This window comes from Charadrius vociferus, unplaced genomic scaffold (assembly GCF_000708025.1).
Source record: "Charadrius vociferus isolate BGI_N301 unplaced genomic scaffold, ASM70802v2 scaffold549, whole genome shotgun sequence".
Taxonomy (NCBI): domain Eukaryota; kingdom Metazoa; phylum Chordata; class Aves; order Charadriiformes; family Charadriidae; genus Charadrius; species Charadrius vociferus.
The window spans coordinates 3,396,963-3,418,612 of record NW_009650103.1 but is presented as its reverse complement, the minus strand read 5'-3'; the positions used below and the strand labels follow the sequence as shown (position 1 = coordinate 3,418,612).

The 21,650-nt window shown below is 45.7% G+C and overlaps 1 protein-coding gene across 1 annotated transcript in view; it reads right to left on the bottom strand.

Annotated features, from left to right (window-relative positions):
* The window catches only part of DAB2IP (DAB2 interacting protein), a 138,916-nt gene that overhangs the window by 94,088 nt on the left and 23,178 nt on the right, over nt 1-21,650 (bottom strand). Inside the window, exon 2 of the mRNA XM_009892350.1 lies at nt 21,407-21,525. Coding sequence (XP_009890652.1) covers nt 21,407-21,525 — 119 coding nt within the window. The remainder of the gene's footprint in view (nt 1-21,406; nt 21,526-21,650) is intronic.

Genomic DNA, 21,650 nt, shown 5'->3' with positions numbered 1-21,650 from the left:
CCCCCCCCCCCCCCCCCCCCCCAAGGTCAGTGCTTCTGTCTGCATCACATCTCGGACCACCACCCAGACACTCCACTAGTGAACAATTCTCTCTTGAGAGCCTTAATGACCAGAGTACACCTCTGGTTTGAATGCTGAATATTGTAGGAGGCGACACGCTAGACAAAGTGTCCCATTTCAACAGGTCCAGGCCACAAGGAGTCTCCAGCACACGCAAGGCTCGGAGGGTTTACAAAGAGCAGTTGTATGACACAGCCCAGCGCCGGTCTTATCCACGCAAAGCTGCCGCCCGAGCGCTAGTGGCCGGCAACCTCCACGCTGGACATGCGCTGCAGCCTAAACCTGGGTTCTGGTCAAGCCTACAAGCAAATGTGACATGAAAGAAACAGCCATTTTTTTCTTAAAAAAATAAATAAATCATTCTGGGTTGGTAGGCAAGAACCCAGGCTATAGGAAAGCGGCTGAACAGATAAACTGCTAGGCAAAGCCATAAATTTAGATGGTGCAAGACTAGGAATGTAAATTTAAAATTAAACATTTGAAATTTGGGTGAGCGTAAAAAAATATATAAACGCTTTGAAAAGAGAGTAGTTATTAGAGATTATAAATCTGCATGCTAATTCGTGTGATTTCTATTGACGTTTTCTTTCTAATTAAGTTTTTATTCATTTTATTGCATGCAGATAAATTCTAGATAAGAGCATTGTGATGTGCAGAAGGCTTAATCCAACAGAAACCTCCTAACATACAATTTAAGGATCTCTGGTTCATTAATAATCCTAGGAGCATCTTGGTTAACCCAGTTTATTTGCATGGGACTGAGTACCTCTGAGGGAGACAGGGTACAGCAGCCATCGCCTTCCCTTTAGAGATACCCTTTGGTGTGTCCACACCAGGAACCCCGTGGGGATGGAGCTCCTTTCAAGAGCATTCTCCATCCTCTGTCCGTTTACTGGGCAGGTAAAGACTGGACAATCCTAGAAAGGTCCGTTTCCCAGAGATTCCAGCATGATCTGTCCTCTCTGTGGGCATTTTGATAAGAAAATTAATACCCAAACACTATCCTTCTCATCAACCCATCGATTCACCTACTGGCAGTTTCAATAATAAATTAGATCAACATGAATTATTGTGTGTGCAAACAGATGTCAAATCACAATAGTCTATGATCAGATCAGATGGCTGTTTCCTAGAAATCAGTATTTATCCATAGTTGGTAGAGAAGGTGCATCTGCTCATCCAGAACCCAAAAGAGGTAAGTCTCCCAGTGAGACTTGGACAATGTAACTGTTTTGTGGACTAAATCCTGAAAAGAATTGGTTTTACTCTGGTAAACAAATACTACTTTCTTTTTTTTTTTTCCCTAGTTCTCTGCTCTATCCAACTGCTTCTTCTTCAATAGATCCAACTGTAAGAAAGCCTAAAACTTCCTCAAACTTTGTAGCTTTCAATGTATTAGCACAAGTCAATATTTTGTGGCCATGACCCATCTCTAGTTTTGTCCATGACAGACAACATCTGAGGCTTATACAAGAGAACGCAAAGACCATCCCACCCAGCTAACATGTGCTAGAGAACAAAACCCTGCACCCCGGCTAGGACCTTCACACAAGATGCACCAATATTCTCCCACTCTTCCCCCCAGACCTCCCTTTCCCCCGTAAAACTCCCTGACTGGGATCCTCAGGTGCTAATGGAAAGCAGAAGAGACCTGTTGGGTGATTGACTCCTCCAGCACATCCTCAAGGACCGTGTCAGTAACGGGAGAGCTTTCACTGCTTCTCGGGGCAGCCTGCTCCAGACTGACACATTGGCGTACGCCGGGAATTTCCTGATGCCTGGATTCCTGCTCCTTCCCACCTTGTCCCACGTTTACCTGTCAATTATCCACCCTAAATTCTTTCACCTCCCCACTGCTGACACCCTTTAAATACATGGTTATGAAATTCATCTTCTGTTATCTCTCAGCCGACCTAGATAACAGAACTGGCAGTGCTCTGCGCTCCGTTCAGCTTCTCGAGAACTTATTCAGCCAGAGATGTTTCCCAAACTCTGAATTTGATCCTATCGAGGGGCTATGTTTAGATCACACATCAGGGCCTCGTCAGACGCCATCCCAAAGAGCATCCGTCATGGCTTTATTCTACTTTGCTGCCTCCAATCTAGCTTGTTAACCATTCCCAAAAATGAGTATATTTTAATTACTGTTTTCTGAGAATTGGGATTATTTTCCTTCTAAATGTATTCGTCTGATTATCTCCAGGATGAAATTCATTTGGTTAATTACCATCCTTTTAATTTGTTTAAGACTATGTTTCTGTTTTCGGTGCTGTAACACCTCCCTGCGAGCTCTTCTTGCATTTATTCAGTGTCTGACAGGCTCCCATTTTGGGGAACAAACAGAACATTTCCATAAACACACACACCAAACGCAGCCTTGCAGGCAGAGCCTGCGATCTCACCTAAAACCCAGTGTAAGGGAGAAACATCATTCAAACGTACACACTGACTGCTCACGTTTATTACTGGAGGTCCCGATCCGGCGCCCGTTTGGGTTTGAGCCGCACAGCCCCCAGGGCTGCCGAGGGCAGAGAGCCGCCGGCCGTGGGCAGGGACGGGGGGCTCTCCCGACATCCGCAGGCTCGCGAGGACTCACAGCCCACCCGCAGCCACCCCGGACCCTCCCTCGGCCGCTCCAGGTCCCGCCTGTCCCCCGGTGCCATCACACCCCGGGGGGCACACACACAGGTCTCACACATGTGGAGCCTCCACCGGTCTGGTCCTCCACGCCCTTGGCCTCCCCTCTTGGGGTGTCCCACGTCCCCTCAGCCCCCAGTTCCGCTCCCAATCTCTACACGTAGTCCCAGCTATCCTCCTGTCAGACACAATCTGTTATAACATCTCATTCACTTGCCAAAACCCAGGAGTTTTGTACCTAATGCCCGGCTTATTCTATCATCGTCTTATTACTACCCCGAAACAGAGGTAGACGAATTCCAATTTCATTATCAAGATCTCAGTTCCAGTCAATGACGCACATACTGGAGGAAACCTAATGTAATGTTATTAGTTTTCTAAACCCTCCCAATAATAAAAAAAAATATCTTCCACAGATAATGCAAATGAGACCAACTGAGACATTAGGAGAAATTTCAAATATTCTTAAGCCGGTGGCAAAGCCTCCCAAAAGGAAAGGTCATGGCACCTAATTAAATTACATACATAGACTTGAACTGCAGTAACACTCGAGAGCATCCAATAGTTTGGGAAAAACTACAGAGCTGTACACGTTTACTGCTACATGGACGACACCGGCTGTCCTAGCTGCGTGGGCACGTGCCTTGCTCTCGCTCTTCCCTTAGCAAGGACGATTCCCCTTCAGTTCACAAGAAATCAGTGCGGCAGCTCAGGATGCACTCCCAGGGCGGCCACTCCGGTCCGCGCCTGTGTCCCAGCGCAGCCCCCGTGTCCCCACAGCCTCTGCTGCACCCACCTTTCTCTTCCACGCCAACATACGCCCCTCTTATTCAGAAAGTCGTTTGTCCCCCTAATAGGGCACATTTTCCAACTAACTTTGTTGTTCTGCAAATTATGGGATATAAAGAATTAATGGCTGAATATAAATCAATTTAGTTCACTGAGAGAGCATGTGTTTTATGTGGTAGAGGTTTTCAAAGAAAAGTAATTAGTTGATTTGGCATTTTAATCTTCAGAAAAATAAAGAAGCTGTTTTTCTGCTAAGAGGATGCATTTGAAGACATAAACATATGCTGTATTTTCTGAAACTATATTAAGAAATACTGTTTATCGTCGAGATGTGGCATAGCTGATAGTCATTTCTATTGTCAAGAAGATTCTTTGCGATAAAGATCTCACCTCAGAGACTGCATTTTGCGCTGCAGCTGCCGTGCATTCCTCCATGGCGGAATTCATGGAATCGTCTAGGCTGGAAAGGACCTTTAAGATCATCGAGTCCTACCACTAACCTGGCACTGCCAAGTCCACCACTCAACCATGTCCCTCAGCACCACATCTGCCCGTCTTTTAAATAGTCACTGAGAGAGCATGTGTTTTATGTGGTAGAGGTTTTCAAAGAAAAGTAATTAGTTGATTTGGCATTTTAATCTTCAGAAAAATAAAGAAGCTGTTTTTCTGCTAAGAGGATGCATTTGAAGACATAAACATATGCTGTATTTTCTGAAACTATATTAAGAAATACTGTTTATCGTCGAGATGTGGCATAGCTGATAGTCATTTCTATTGTCAAGAAGATTCTTTGCGATAAAGATCTCACCTCAGAGACTGCATTTTGCGCTGCAGCTGCCGTGCATTCCTCCATGGCGGAATTCATAGAATCGTCTAGGCTGGAAAGGACCTTTAAGATCATCGAGTCCTAGCACTAACCCGGCACTGCCAAGTCCACCACTCAACCATGTCCCTCAGCACCACATCTGCCCGTCTTTTAAATAGCTCCAGGGATGGCAATTCCACCACTGCCCTGGGCAGCCTGTTCCCATGTCTAATAACCCTTGTGGAGAAATTTTTCCTAATATCCATCCTAAACCTCCCCTGGTGCAACTTGGGACTGCCCAACTCGGGACTGTCCATCTGGCCACTCTCATATCGCAGCAAACACCTACCAGGGAAACAAAAAGTACTTTTCTGCTGCCTGTGTCTGAGGAACAGAGAAGCTCGTTCTCGCTGGAGAGCCTGCAGGAGCTCAGACCGACCGTGCGGGATGATTCAGAGAGACTGACCCACCTCTGGGGACCATTGCCTAAGATGCCACAGCTTTGCAATTTGTTTTCCTCCCTCGTTGCAGCCGGAATATCCGAAGGTGAAAGGCTGTGTTGTGCTTTGTGAGAGAATCAGCCTGTCCCGCTGCCGAGTCGCATTTGCCCTCCCTATGTCCGTGACACACAAAAAAAAAACTTCCACCGTACTCCTTTTGTTGAATTTCAGACATTAACACCGTGGGCATGCTCAGCAGAGACAAACCAAAGCTAGCTTGCAACACATCTGAGTTTGCTTTCCCCCTGCTCCCCGCTAACGACTCATTTAGCAGCAGCACGGCAATTAGAAAATCGATATTCCATTCAGTCACGAACGTTTCGTCTAAAGCATTACTTAAGGACCGTCTCTCGCAGCCTCTTCTTCGCCTGGACAAAGGATAAGGCAGAAAGGACGCTCTGGCGTTAGGCTATCTGACTGATTTAAGATGATTTCTCTTCAGGCCCACGCGGTATTTGCAGAATGTTTCAGGCCAGGTACAGCCAGTGTGGGTATGACATTCTGCTAATAAGCACCTCTGTGCCGGGGAGTGTGCATATAAACACAGTTGCAGAGAAATGCAAGCTTGCTTTATTGTTTAATATCATACCACCCACCTGAATAAAACAGAGCCTGACACATGTCATAAGGAATTACTCTAAGAATGCAAGGCCCTTAGGCATCGAAGCCCCATTTGTATTCCAGTTGTATTAACCAAAAATAAAATAAATAAGTAACAATCACATCTTCTTTGCTCTGAAAGGATTTTCCAGCCATGCAAGCGCTTACTACGTGGCTGTTACAAGCTCCCTTACGGGAAGCGCAAGGGCAGCAAAGGGGAAGAAAAGCAGAGACAAAGCGAACAGCAGAAATCACAACGGAGAAATTATTCTGATTTGCTGCATTTGAGTTTGCGCTGGAAGACTCAGCCCTCGCCCGGCACAGCCCCACGCGCTCCCGACGGTCCCCGTCGGACGCAGCGCAGCAGCCCCGCCGTCTTCCCCGAATTCTATAATTAGCATCAGTGATTATTCAAGCAGGATTCAAAACACTGCCCATCTGCAGCGTCCAGGGCGGGAGCAGTCTGCTTTATTTTCGTGTTATTTAAAATAAGAGCTGCAATTGCTAATTGTTGTTGTGGAAAACCACTCCGTTGCAGGCAGAGGAGCAAGGAGGGCAAGACACTACATGGACGCGGGGAAAGTCATCACCTTTCCGAGTCATTAGAGAGCGGCAACAGCAAAAATTCCCTAAGCCCAGAGCAAACCCAGCCACATTCCTTCCCACCTTCTCCAGAAAACTGAAAATCAGATATATGTGTTACTAAATTAAGTAGCAGGAATTCTTTTCGCGGGGAATACGAGTGATGAAAGCTGTACAACGCAGACTTTCCTACCCACCCTACATACTAACTCCCAGGTTTGTTTGCGTGTGTGTGTGTTGTGTAAGCCATAATTATGCAATCTCACAATTTACCATTGAGCAGATTCTCAGCGTGTTACAGCTCAGCAACAGACATCAGCTTATGACCGTAACAACAAGGCTCGATTTTCCTGCAAACTTACCGACACGGAATAACGCGACCTCTCGTATCATGGCAAAGGGCAGTGCAAAGGTGAGCTCCAGGAAAAGGGGCCACTGCTGACAGGACTTCCCAGCAATGTACGGGATCGGGACCCCTTCCTAGTGAATGGAAAATTAAGCCGACCATGGGAGCGACATGTAGAACCTTTAAAACAAATCAGTGCCGAGGTTGCTATGAATTGGATGCCATGACACAGAAAAATTGGAGCCCCGTGACCTCATAAAGAGCAGAACAAACAACTACCCAGAGCTAGACACTTGACTGAGAGAAAACATTTTCCAGTGCACTTTTTGATACAAATAGTAGATAAAATCACTGGACAAAATAGCCCATCCTACGTAACCTTCACAAACTGCTGAATTTGATGACTTTTTTTTGGTCAAGTGATTAGTCACTCAAATAATTTTTCAACAAATAACTAATGAAGAATTCTCAGTAGATTTTTCAGATAAGACAAAGTATAATTTTTAAGGTTTACAAATCATTGTAAACAATGGTCAGATTACAAGAATAGCTGCAATGCCAGGTCACAATATTTATTAGAGTAGGAGTTTACTAATCACTGCTTTAAACAGTTGGCCTGCTCTAATCTCCATAGAGGTATACAATGGGTTTTGAAGATCTATTTATGTTTAACTCGATTATAAGGATGAACACAGTTAGGAGGAGTCAATTTCTCCAATATATTTTACTGATACCAAACAAACAGCGTTATTCTTTATGTCCCAATAGCACAAATCAAATTTAATCCTGCCTTCTTTATACACTGACATTTATAGAAAGAAAAAAAAAAAAAAGAAAAAAAAAAAAGAAAGAGGAAGAAAAGCATCCAGAAAAACTACTCAGAGCTGAATGATGCTTTTTCAGCTTACTGATGACAACGTCTGTGGTTTTAATGCATCACATAGGAGAAAATAAAAATGCCAGAGATGCAGGTGATACAGCACTCGTCCTGTTCTGAAAATACTGACACATTGCTCCAACCTGTAACATACTGGAGTCAGGAGCAAGAATGCCACATGCCGATTTGGAACCAAGAAGGAAATGGGAATGGGCTGGGTGAAATCAGGGACTGTGGAATTATCTTAAATGTTTAAGGGAATTTGATTCTTCCAAAACCTTCAGAATTATGATTGGGTTGGTGGAATTATTTAGGTCAAGTCCTGTTTTGCATTTTAATTTAAAAAAAAAAAAGTAAAATCTAACCTGAGTTTCAGAACAGCAAGGCCAGGACAGTTAGCCCGGGAAATCACCGATGAGTCCTCAAGCCACAGGTAGTGGTGTAGGACTAACGCAGGAAGAGTTCCCGTTCGGTTGCCTGCGAGCAGCCCGGTGACCCGAGTCCCGTTCTCAGCAGCAAGTGCTTAACCCGCAAAGAGCCGCCGACCCCGCACACGGGAAGGGACAGTCTCCTTGGGGCACGCGTGGACGGGACACTTTTCTTCCTCTTACATTTTTTTTTCTTTCTATAAATGTCAGTGGGGGACAGAGAGCCTGACTGCCCTTCGCAGAGGTCTCTGGCGGGGGCTCGAGGCACGCGGGCCGCCGGGCGCAGGAAAAGCTGCTGTCACCGCATGTGCTATACCTGTTGTGCGGGTAGAGAGAGGAGATCCCCAAGCTGTCAGTCAGAGCTGCATTCATACAGAGGATTTTTTTTTTTCATTTCTAAAAGTTGTTATTGGAAAATGTCACTATTCATTGCCAAGAGTTCCCGTGATGCAGTAACTCTCATTACACCTAAGCCCTCTCAGCACAAAATAGCCACACACTGATAACCTGAATATATTTGCCGCAGCTGCTCTTCCATAGACTGCACTCCTGTACAGTCAGGTTATTTTACATGCTTATTAGCCCCATTATTTTATAACTCATTCCTCTGTGTAATGCTGACTCTATATCACTTCATTTTAACAAAAGGATATGTTCCTCTGAGACAAGAAGGGATGAGGAGTCTCGGAGATGGAGAGGGCGGGTGGAGTAAAGGCAGCGGGTCGTGTTGTGCCTGGGCTGAGGAGCGCCCGGCGGCACGGGAGCCCCGAAGCCTCAGTTCCCACGGGAGCCCTGGAGCCCCTGTTCCCATGGAAGCCCTGGAGCCCCTGTTCCCATGGAAGCCCTGGAGTCTCTGCCCCTGCTGCCGCTGCTCCCCCTGCTCTGGAGGGTCCCCTCAGAGAGCTGTGCCCCGGACGGGTGCTCCCAGGGGAGCGCAGGTGACAGCAAAGTGGGAGGGAGGCAGCCTGCACCCTCCTGGGCGCTACCGAGGAGCACTGTGCTCCGACGCAGAGCATCGCCCCTCTGCTGGAGGTTTGCTTGGCCCACGCCACTTCAACGCGTCTGAAACGCCACAGAGCCGCGGCACCTGACACAGACCCTTACAGCCACGGCACTAAGGTCCCTGACCATCAGCAGCGCTCCCACCAGCGGCCTGCCCACCCTGGAGCGGGAAAAGGTGCCGACAGGTCACAGCTGTGCCGCTGCACACATCGCTCGCAGCAAGTGTCCTCGTGCTGCTCACTCAGTAGAAGTCTTCCAGCAGCCCGCCCGCCCCTGTTTCCTCCCTCCTCCTCCACCCCAGGATTTCTCTGAAGGCCCCACCAGTGCAGGATCTGGATGCTACCAAACTCACAGCTTCGTGTTTCTCGTGGTTCGGTCCTTCTCAGTTGCAGCTCCCCTAAGACACCGATCTGACAGATGCACAGAACACCTATGGCGCTGCTTTCAAGAAAAACAGGTGCAGAGAAGGTGTTTCTTCCAAAGGCACACTAATGTGCGTGTGTAATACGTTTGTCGGGGAAAGCCTCAAGAAGGGATATAAACCATGGAAAACAGTCAAAGAGGAGTCTCTTTAGCTGGAAAAGACAAGGAGAGACGACATGACAAATGTCCCCTTAGCAAATTATCAGCAAATAATGCACGGCAAAGTAAGAAAGAAACCATCTGTTGCTATTTACTGTCTTTTACTAAAATGGCCATGGAATAGATAACTACCAATAGATTAAAAAGTGTTAGTGATATAAATTACATACCATACATCTCACTCTGTCTGTGGAACTCATTGATACAAGATGTAAAATCTTCACACGACTCAAACAGGATTATTCTTTTTTTCAGGCAATGACACTTCTTATAACATTCCGAAGAGATAACCAAGCTCTGGAGCTTGGCTATAAACCGACCACGAACTGGCTCCGGGCACGGGGCTCCCCGGGCCGTCACTCTGATGTGCTCTTGTCCTTGTGTTTTCTCACTCCCCCGCAATCAAAACGTTTGCTCTAAGCGCGGGGTGCGCAGAGGCGCTGCCTGTTGTGCGCGAGGGTTGGAAATAAGGCTACTAAAGTGAGGCCTCAACATGAGAGGCTTTGTCTAAGGAGGGCAAGACACCCCGCCTCGGTTTATACAAAGAGAGAGTTTTAGATATAAAAGCATCAAGTAAGAAAACTTCTCTCAAGTGCATGTCAGAACAGGTACAAGAGGGCCATGATAATGAAAAAAAGACAAATAATTCTTTGCCCCTTTCTTGCAGGTTTCACTGAAGGACCTGGAGTTGCTTTATGAATCCGTATCACGGAAGCTGCCAAGAGTCTTGGGAAGCAGCAATGCTCTACAAAGATCATAAGCCACATTCAAGAGCTGCGAGTTAATAAAAAAAATCAAATGCAGAAGTCAGCTGATGATTTTTCCTAAGTTACACGTTCTGTTAGAACATGTTAAAACAGAATCAAAATTATTACCCACTCTGTAGGGCTCAAATGTCATTGTAAATGAAGCCAGGAGTAACTAGTTAAAAGAAGGATTGAGGAGATTAATATTAGCTAGACTTACTTCCCTAGATGGCTCGTAGAGCTTCTAATAGAATGGGGATGCAAGAAAGCAATTAAAAGAACTAACTTAAATAAATCTCTAAGTGCTGAAGGTTTGCCAGAATATACCTCTAAATTCTTCTGCAATGCAACTGGGCCCCTTCCTCTAGGGACTTTCTAACAGCCTCTCAGACATCAGGATAATTATTGCAAAGTGTGACCCAGGCTGTGGTTACTGGTATAATCAAGAAAACCCCTTGAGGTTCCAACATTAGACACAATCTCACCAGCGAAGCAGACGTTCAACTGTTGGCTAACATTTTTGCAATGACTAAACTTCAATTACACTCTCCGCGACGGGGCGATGCACCCAGCGGGGTGGGGTTTCCATCGCCTGCTGCAGGACGGCTCCCCCAGACGGGCTTCAGGATCTGTTCTGGATCGGCCACAACCGTAACCAGGGGACTCCTGGCAAGGAGCACGCTCAAGGAGTTGGAAAGGGGCGAAGACAGATAATGGATGGAGAGAGCCAATGTCTAAATGCTCTTCGTAAGGGTAGGACACGTCTGGTGAAGTGCTCCTGCCTTGGCAGACTGGGCACTGCTGTTCCCTCGCCACATTGTCTAAACAAAACTTGCTCCCCTGGTGTTTCAACTCCTCAAATCGACCATGTGTTTTATCTCTTTGGGAAGCTTAAAGACTGTAGTGGATTTGCTGGCTTCTGGTGCGCAGGGAACTTCCACTGCTGGGATATAAATCCTTGCTTGGTTCTAACATGCAATCTCCAATTTAAGCAAACAGGGAGTAAGGAAAGAAATGAAATACTAATTGCATCCAAATTGCTCCATCTTCTACCCACCCCTGCCAACCCTCCTCCCTTCTCCCTAATCCATAAGGTCTGAGTGATGATCAGTGAATAATTAATTCTGGGTGAGCTGGAGAGGTTTCCTGCAGACAGCCTCCGCAGATGCCATCTCCGGTTTGGGACACGCATGGCCGGTGTTCCGCCGTCCCCCGGGGGTACCTCCGGTACCCGCACCCGCCACAGCACTCCCACGCGCGCAGCCTGGCGTCACCCCGCTAATTACGCTTTGTTGGTCAAACCCTCTGTGCTCACCAACACAGACACTGCACAAACACCACATGCTTCCATGTTTACGTAGAGCGTTAGTAAAAGGCATAGTGAAAATGCAACGATGTAGGGTAATCGTGAACAACGCCAGGGATTCAGACTACTAAGGTATAGCATTAAAGCGACCGTTTCAGCAGGTATCAAAAGAAATAAAAAATGCTGCACTCTGGTTTTTAAACCATGCAAACCTGATCTTCTGAAAGCACAAAAGTTAAAATAAAAGAGAGTTCACAAACAGCCAAATTCTATACCTCAGTCTCCTCCACTGATGCGGAATGTGACTGTGTAGGAGAAATGACACACTGCAAATGTCTCTTCCCTTTCCAGTAGCCCTAAGCCCAACCTCTTGATCCAAGTACCACCAAACTCAAGCAACTGGCAACTTCAATCCAGATTTTCTTCTCACTGTTTTTCAGCAATAGCCAGGACTCCAGCTGTTCATATGCCACCAGGTAGCAGGAGACATTTTTTATTGTGATTGAAAATGCCAAACATCTCTCTGTCTCACACACACACACACATTCTCCGGGTTCCTCGTGTTACAGATTCGAGAGATCTGGATAACCGAGGGACGTCTCTGAAGCGTCTGTGTCTCACCCAGCACTAGTGGCAGAATGGGTCTTTCCGTGCCTGGAGGAGACCCGCTGCACCGTGGGGCGGCTGAGCGGGACCAACCCGGGAGACACGTTCCTCCTCGTCGGGGAAATGTCACACGCAGCCCGGCTGACAGGGAGCCTGCCCCGCAGCCTGCATTCGCGTCCCGACAGCACGGCGCTTGGCCCTCCTTGGTGCCCAGAAGGATTATTCCCAGGCAGAGGAGAAACAACAGATTCCCAGCTGAGCTAACGGCAGCCCCCAGCTCCGCATGTCAGTTCTCAGAAGCAACAGATTTTTTAAAAATTTTGTTCTCACAAAATAAAAAAGAAAATAAATCCTTCTCTCTTTCTCTCTCCGTACATATACATATCATTTAAAGTGTTACTATATAGCAACACATCCATAATAGAAGAAATCTCCCCACACAGCAAGGACGGCAAAATATTAATTATTCAAGGTACATACAAGAGAGTTATGTAAATCATTTGGTAAGTACCGCAGGAGCACTTTGCAGAGGGACTCCTATGGGGAAGAAGCACCGAATGGTTCAAGCAGGGGATGTGTGTAATCTCTCCCGTACAGCCATGGAGCGCGGGGGCTATTGTACACGGCCAACGTAATCCCAGAGACATTTGTAAATGGGAGCAAAGGGGACAGTCTGATATAATACCCATGGCTTTATAATGACTAAGACATTTACATCATTTTGTGAATGAATGCCACCCTCCTGCACGCTATCAATCATGCACAATGCATGCCACATCCCTTTCTCATGTAATTACTTATATAACACATGTGGATTAAAGCTAAATTCATATTTCTGGCTTTAATTCAAATCAGTTAAGTATTTTTAACCAGATTGTATTTTAATTCCAGCTGAAACGCACTGGTTTAATTCGATTAAAATTGGTTCTTGCCTCTTTTCATCACACCTGACCTGAATTTTGCTGAAGAGAACCCAAGTGAGATATTCTGTAGTTGTACTGAAAATTAAAATTATAAACACTCCCAACTAGATAATTCGTAATATCAGTATCATAAGAAGATCTCCATACGCGAACAATCTACTTGAAATCTCTCTAACAATCATTCAAGAAGAGGCTCCACATCATAAGGCATTATTAAAGAGCATGGAAAGGAGGAAGGACAGAGGAGCGTATTTTTCCTCCCTCTGTTTTTAACTTCCCTCCCAGCTGATGGATGAACTTGACATAGTTATTTTGCATTCACAAGTCCTGAACATCATTATATCCAGTGCTCCGTACCACTCACTGCCAGCAGTGAGCTCAACGCACAGGCTGCCTCCAGCTACAATCAACGGATTTCTGTGCACGACCACTGCAATATGAAATTGGATAACAAGACATACATGTCAAACATCTGCGTCTTCCAGCTCTCTGAACAAAGGCTGGAAAGCTTTGCCCACCTCAGTTGCTGTATGTTCACTTACAACTGTCTCTGCCCCTCACACAGATTTTCCAATCAAGGCTTTGCAGAGTTTCAATAAAGAACGGAGTGAAACTTGGTTTTAAACGTTTTCTCCTTCCAAAAGAGAAAGACCTCTATCGCTAATACTCATCGCCAATAGAAAGGACAGAGTAGAGGACCGAAAGGTTTGATCCATCAAGCAATGTACCTCTCCTCTGAGATGGGAAATTCCATTCTGAAAGCTGGAAAACCGAGGCTGATGCCAGGCAGATATCCCTCCCCAGTGCCTACCCAGCGCCAGGGGCAGAAACTGAGTACAGGGGGACATTATATCTCATTAAATGCATCTGCACGCTGCCACTGAAAGGAAAAGCCCTTCTTCTGCCATCTTCCCGGTACTCTGCAGTTACATGAGTTGGTTCAGTGCCCTAAGCAAACAGAAAATCACCCCCTCGATAATAATTTCCCATCGAATCACCGTGCTGACCTTCCTAAGATCGCGTGATGACGGGATCTGCTGCAAAGGGGGCACGTGGCCAGGAGGCAGTGGGCTGGGGATAGCGTGACGGTTCCTCCTAGTTTAAAAGGAATGTTTTCATCATGAGCAGTGTTCATTGTGTGCCAGAATGTTTAAGCCTGGGATAGAGGTATCTTAGGTTTTGTTGTAAACAAATAACAATTAAAAAAGCAAACAGAGAGTCTAGAACTAACAGAAAGTGTCTTCTAGTATAAAAGCTGTAGTGATGGCATTTTCTTTCCCTTTTTTTTTTCTTTGAGTTTATTGACATGAAGAGTAACGGTAATGTAATTGCACTGAAATTCATGCTCATGAAAATCTCACCAGGGTGAAGTGAGAATAAATGGTCTGTTTGGAAACAAAATGTTAATGCCATGGAGTAGCGGTATCTGTCTTCGATCCGAAGAATATCAAGACACCATCAGCCACAACGCGCCTGAACTGTCACCCTCGCTGCGAGTCTTTGCTGAAAGGACACGAACAGAACTATCTGCTTGTAACCCTGAGGTGTACACTGATGCACCACCACGTCACGTCTGGCAGGCAATGGCCAAACGAGTCAATAATATGTATTCAGACTGCGAGAACAGCAAAATGAAAGAAAGCATCCTTCTATCCATTAATCAACCTGATCTTCCGCTGCAGAAACAATGCCTTCCGATTGTCGGCATTTACCAAACATTCTTCAAACGCTAACCATCTGCAGCTGTAATACAATGCTTTGATTACAAACGTCAAAAAGATAGAGCATAAAATTAACTTCTCCTTATTTAGTAGGTTTAGAGAAATGTGGCTTCACGCTACACTAATTCGGTGCCCTCAGTATGAAAACTCTCCATTATGATGTCTCGTCAAATTAGAGCCAACGATACAACGATGTCATCTCTATCCTCACACAACACTATATTTTGTAATTAAGCAGGACAGTGAAACAATGGCCTTGCTTATAGAGAAAAGGTCAGGAATGCAAAACATATTTTTGCAAGCTAATTGTAAGATGCATGAAGCCAATTATCCCGGTAGCGCTGCATACGCCTAAGCAGGAAGGATTTTATAATTTTGCTCCATGACTCCCAGTCGCGCCGACTGCCGAGCTGCACCCCGTGGGGCACTGTGCTGTTTGTTTGGGCCGTTAGGAAGCCGGGAAGTGGGGAAACGTGAAGAAGGATATTAAAATAATTCCAGCCTCTTAGCCCTCCCCTTGACATTTTACTGTGGCTTGAAAAATTTCTAGGAATTAAACTAGTCTTTTACTGAGAGATAATAGACACGACCTCCCTCTTCAATTAGCAAGTTAGTTTGGTTATGTGGGATAAGGGGGAGTGTTTATCTATTTCTTTGAGAATGTCAAATGCCTTTATCTCAGGTAGCCTCAGGTACAAATCACACATTCACGTGCACGTGCAAAAGCCTTAACAAATACATATAGGTGTGGAACAAAAACCAGTTTAACAGGAGGAATGGTTGAGACCTTGCTGTTGCCTTGGGAGAAGCTGAAAGGCACCACCTTGTTTTCAGTCCGCCTCTGCCCCTCTTGGGGTCATTAAATGACTTTAGGCACGAGGAGTAGTGCATTGCTCAATGGGGCTTTACAACAAATACTTCTATATGCCGGTGCAATTGATCTGCAACCTTCCTGATTTACTGGGACCTCTACTTCCCTTAATCAAGAAAATGTAACGCAAAGAATGCTGACTGGGGAAGGGCCTGAGCTTTGCCGAGCCCCCGCTGTCACTGCCGGCGCTGCCGTGCCGTGAAACTCCCCGTTCCTCACCCGGTTTTAAACACCCTCCTGCTCTACTGCCCATCGCCACCATTAACTGCGGCGTCAGACTCACTCCAAAGGGGGATAAACTCCACTCTTAACACACCGGAAACCCGAACCACCCGTATAAGGGAACTGTACGTTATTTTTACAAAGCAGAGTATCAGTCTTTCTTACATATAAAGGATTAATTTTTTTTTGTTTCAGTGCCTCCCCCAAAAAATCCCCCAAATCCCCTCTTTCCATTAAGAGCGTTACCCTTTTAAAAATATTTGAATACCAGTTTCTAAATTTCCTAATACCATGAGAGGGAGGTGAGGCACATAACTGTTTCTGGGGAAAACCGGTAATTTCCTCCTGCATCTCTCCTTCAAAGCAGTTCTCTCTGATTTTACTCTAGCCTCCTAACATAGCCATTAATTAGAGATCAGTAATTAACTTTCTGGTTCAAGAAATATTTTACAAAGGAACCCCATTAAAAGGCTGATTTGCATATTGCGGGACAAGGCAGCCTTGATATAAATGCAGGTACTGTACGAGGCCAGTCTCAATCCTGAGACTGTCCTCGAATCGTGAAGGCACTGACGTTTCTCCCCACCTGCGGGGGGCAGTGGGAACCGACGTTACCCACCACACGGGGACGTGGACATTGCTACCTGCCCGATCCTCCCGTTCCTGACATTGCACTTCTGTCATTGTTGACAGCACTGAGTGGTTTCCCTGGACAAATGCCGCGTTTCCTCAAAATATTTTCATTCTCATGAAAACCAGCGGCCCCTGCGCTGTGCTTAACACGCCATTAGTGTCACCCTTCACTGGGCACCCACTATGGTAAGTCCTCCTATTTAGAAAGCTTTGCCGGCTAATGCCATTTAAGTAAGGAGCCAGGAGAGAAAGCACGCTCTCCAGCACTCGTTCGCACTGACCTGAAAGCCCTTCGTGCGCTCTGGGGTCTGCCCGTGTCCTCGTTCTGCGGGGTGAGTCACTGCGCTTGCCAAAGGAAACAGAGCGACTTCTTCATCCTTTGCAATGCAGCACTCACCATATTCTCATCAAACTTAACCAATTTCATCGTGCCTAAAAATATTTGGCATAGCAAGTTTGTTGGGAATAAACAAATAATGATAATTAGATCTAAAAAGAACTCACAAACTAAGTTCACTGCAAGACTGCAGGCGTTCATTAGTTATTGATGCTCTCCTCTTGCGTCAAAATAAGTTTTATGAACATTTGAAAAGCCATAGAGCAGACTGCATTAGCGCTAGCTTAGGAATTAAATACGCTACGGTACATGACTTGTACACTTCCTCCTCCCTCTGTGGGTTATTAGCAAAAATTTTTGATGGGATAAAAAAAAAAAAGAGGAAGTAGCGGTAGCGGAAGTTGTTGCTGTTATTAATGCGTGGCTGTACCCTTCCAAGGCTGAGGCTCATTTAACAATCAACCATATGCTCAGACTTTTGTAGTGCCAAGAAAAAGCTTAAATAGAATATTCTCTTCTGGAATTATGAAAAAAAAAAAAAAATCACAAATGTTAGTAATTGAGAGTCCCTTAGCATGAAATGAGTTCTAGGTGCACTGAGACCAGGTGTCCCTAGGAATGATCAGCTCGGGGGTTACATCAGAACATGGAGTTACACCGGGTACACATCTTCCACCAAATCAAGAAAGTCTGAAGGTATTTATCCCACAAAGTGACACCGTGTCGCTGCCCTCTCAGTGCTAGCGCAAAGTCCCGGCAGCCTTTCCCAGTTTCAGAGGAGATGGGACCAAGTTCATGTATTGCGATTTAAAAAAAAGACACAACAAAACAACAACCCCCATATAGACTGACTTTTTAAATTCCTGAAAAACTGTCAGAAATTATTTTTAAAATATTACTGTAACAAAGTAACAGCAGTGACTGAAAAAGGTCACTACAACAAGAAAACAACCAGGAATGCACTAATAACAATAATTAACACCGGCAGAATAACCTTCTTCCAGCTCTCTGGCTCTGCTCCCCGCCCCCAAAGCCCCTCCCTGAAACTTTCTCCATCACAAATTCTGTAGGAGAAATGTGGGTCCAATCAAGAAAAATCCATCTGCCAAATGCTTGATTTGTGGCTAATTCCAGAGCGGCTCCTACAAAGACAAACATTCCGCGCTCCATGATAAAACTTTGCTAGCTGCTGTAACAAACCAGGACGCAGGAGCCATTGTTCGCCAAAAGCCGCTTCACCGGAACCCTTTTAGCTCTAACAAGCAATCTGGCCAGCCAGCAAATTGAAAGGAGCACTCATTCCACAATCCTCCTTTAAATCTCACATTTATATACACTGATTGTTCCAGATTACGGCACCTCTCATACAGAATACTAGTTATACTTGGTCTGATTTTGCTTCTCTTATTCACAATCAATAGTTTTATTACTGTTACTGTAAGAGGGCTCCTCGAAAAGAATCAGTATGCGAAAGACTAGCAAAATTTGGCCAACTACTCCAGTGTGAACCCCACAGTATTTTACTTATTCCACCTTTTTCAAACAAAAGGTCTCTTCTCAGTCAACATAAAATCCAATACTATGAGAAACAATCCGGTTTTTCTAGAAACATAAGCTCTGCTTGACTATGATCAGCGTATTTAGCTAACGTACCACTTTGAGCAATTCCTCAGATGTTCTCTATAGAAAAAAAACGGTGGGCTAAGCTTTTACTAAACCCAAATTCACTCAGTTTTCATAGTTGCCCTGAACATGCACGGCCGCGCCACGGCAGAGCTGCAAACAGCGTCTGGCGATGAGCACGGGACCCTGGTAGATGGCACGTCACCTTGACGAATTGTGTCCCCCCCGTTTCAGAGCTGCCGGCTCCTCCCCGGGACGCGGTGACCACGCTTTGCGAGGGCGGCTCTGCAAGACTCCGCTGGAAACCCGGCTGCTCTCTTTGCGTCAGCGCAAGGTATGAAACCCAGACCCTCCTGGCCCAAAATTAACAGGGTGATTCTGAACTGACGCCAGTGGGACATGCCCTGACTTTTCCAGCGTTTCATGATATTTCCTTGTTTTCCTTTGATATCAAACTCACGCCGTACAAACCTCTCACTATTGTGGGAGGCAGTAATTCTCCATTTTAAATTTACATGATATATAATGCATGTATTAATCAAACACAGGATAAAAGGCATAGATATGTTGGTTTATATTCTCTTCTCTGCTCTACATACACGAGACATCCACCTAGTTAGCTGTCTGTACATGCATGTGCACATTTCATACACCCATACGCATCTGCTGTCCAGAGCAGGATAAACAGAACGTGCAAGAAAAGGAAAAATAAAGAAACTAAGAGGCATGACACAGTACCAATTTAGATACACAGAAGCCAAGCAACAGAATCATTTATGATCCACTATAGCTCAATATTTCAACCTTGAGTGTTTTGACTGCATTTATTGCACTATTCGTTTTTGCTATGGCATCTCCTGCAAAAAATCTACAGAGCTCCAGAACAGAACGCTGTTACATCGGTTACTTCCATGAGCAAAGGAGCAGTTCGCGAACAATCAGCTTGGATACAAGATGGAGTCAAGAATCAAATATTTAAGAGGGAAATATTCCGATACCAGATGCTTCTTTGAAGCAGTTCTTGGATTTCAAGACAGACAAGGAAGCCCAGCAGCAAGTGAATGAGAGTGATCTAAAAGACTCAAGCCCTTTCCCATACAGAAGTGAGTGCATTGTGCATTTTAGCAGACGTGGATGGGAATGTTCAGGAAGATGAAATTATCTTCCATACCCAAAACGTCGATGGATGACTGAGAAGCCCAGCTGCTGCTTTTCTTTCACCGCTCCGAGAGCACCAGGACCTAAGGCCAAGGTCTTCGGCAGAAGGACACTCGCTTACGTTATAGATCTGCCAGTACTATGAAGCTAGGGGACTAAGAGCTTGCTGTCAAAAGCTACCCAGTGGCAGACAGTTCCCTCCCCTCCCCATCAGGGCATGTCTGTGTACCGTAGATTAAGTGTATTTATGGTCGATACCTGCCTAGCGGAAGCCTTTCATTTTCCGTTTCTAAAATACTCCTGTAAGAAAATCCTCGGGTTTTATTCAAGGCTGCCAAACTTTACCTCTCCTCTAACCCACCCTTTAAGCTCTACACTGAAAACGTGCTACAGCCATGTGCTGGATCTCTTCGAAGAAAAGTTGCAGCAAACCTGGCTGTGTCTGAAAGGACGCTGCCCAGCAAGCTCCAGGGCTCTCGTGCTGGGAGGGCAGGGAAATTACATGGCTTAATTTGGGAAAATGAGTTTGGCTGCAGGGCTGGCCGAAAGGGTTAATTCCCATGTCCTAACCGCCCGTTCACAGAAAGAAACAAAACTCGTCTAGGTAGAAAGAAAACATTGCCTAATTTGCCCCTTCTTTGGGTGAAGCAGCAGCACCGCAGGCAGATTCCCGGCAGCCCGGCTACGCTCACTTGTCTTCCATATGGAACACAGTGCCCTACTTCGAGCGTTTGTGAAAACTGCAGCACAGGAATCAAATCAACTCTGTCTTCCCAGATAGTAACCCCTGAAATATTCCTCTGCGCTGACCAGCACAGTCCTTTTATTTGCAGAAGGCAGAAGAAAAAAGCTTAGGAGGCTGTAATAGGTCAGGTAAGGAAAAATCCAGATTGACAATTGTCATTCATGGGCTTCAGAAATTCATGGCCCCTCCAACGAATAAGTATAGCTAAAACAAAGTAAAAGTTGTCATTGCTTTTAAAAGTGAAGCATTTACTCAGTGGACTCTAAAGTGCCGTCTTGATATTTTAAAATGCCACTGCTACAAAATGGTTACATCAGTGGATGTCCAATTTGGCGTATCTTTCAGACATAGACTGTTCTTGGCAATTCAATACTTCTGTGTCATTCCCCAAAATGATTCACGTAAGGTTGAATGATCTTCCTTTTGGAAGCAAACCACTAGTTTGTTTCTGTGACTGGTAATGGAGTCTGTCTTACCCGACCATGACCTTGATCTGCATGTGAATTTATACATAAATTTCCCTACGATGTGTGTCTATCTCATGCACGCACGGGCATAAATCTACATAGACATAAATACAGACAAACCACTAAAGAGCTACTATACTTTCTAACTGAGCTGAAGAATAAACCCAAAGTCTCGTTTCTCCTCTATTTGGCTTGCAATTTGCTCCAATACCGCCCACCCCACGTCAAATGCTTCATCTGACCCCTCTGCCCATTCCCTGCACCGCATCCCTCCTGGACTGAAAGATCCTGTCATGGCTCAGCCAGAAAAAGCAGCTTCGGCCACACGCCGAGAATCCATCTCAGTACAGCGACAGCGGTCAGCGGCTACGCTGTAGATGTGTGTGTGTGTGGAAGGGGGAGAGAGGGATTTGGGGAGATTATGGTTGTTATTGTTCCATGTTATTGTTCATACGACGTGTAACCCAGCAATGTTCAATGTAGTCCGGCGTGTGAGCATCCCTCCCCTCCCTCCCTCACCCGCATCCGTCGGCTTTGGCTGCTGCATCTATGTGCTATTTATATGCTGGTGCATCAACTTAGGATTTATTGGGGAAAAGAAAGCAGAGCAGTCAGGCTTCTCTGTACGTGCTATTTAACCTAAAAAGGGAGGGCTTGCACTGTCTGCTCGCCAACAGATTAAAATCACCCCTCTTGCAATTAAACAAGTCTACTTCTCTCACAGATGTGGCCCTCGCTCTGAATAAGATAAGCGAGACATTAACAAGACCTGGGAAAAATCAATACCCTCGTTCTGTCTCCCACACCCTCCTCCCCACCCTCCGAGAAGCGTCCCCTTACCTCTCATTGTCCACACTCCTGAAGCCAGGTAAAATGTGCCGGAAGCTGCTGTTCCTATCGAGCTTCGGTTGGCTCTTTGTCCTTTTGATGGAGCCTTTAAGCCGACGGCTGAGGAACCCCTGTGGGGTGAGACAAGAATACTAAATTACAACAAAAAAAAGGGAGACAGAGCGAGCGAGCCCTGAACCTGCTCTCTCGCGGCGAGCGCAGCCGGGCAAATCGTTCTCCGCAGCTCCCTTCGTGC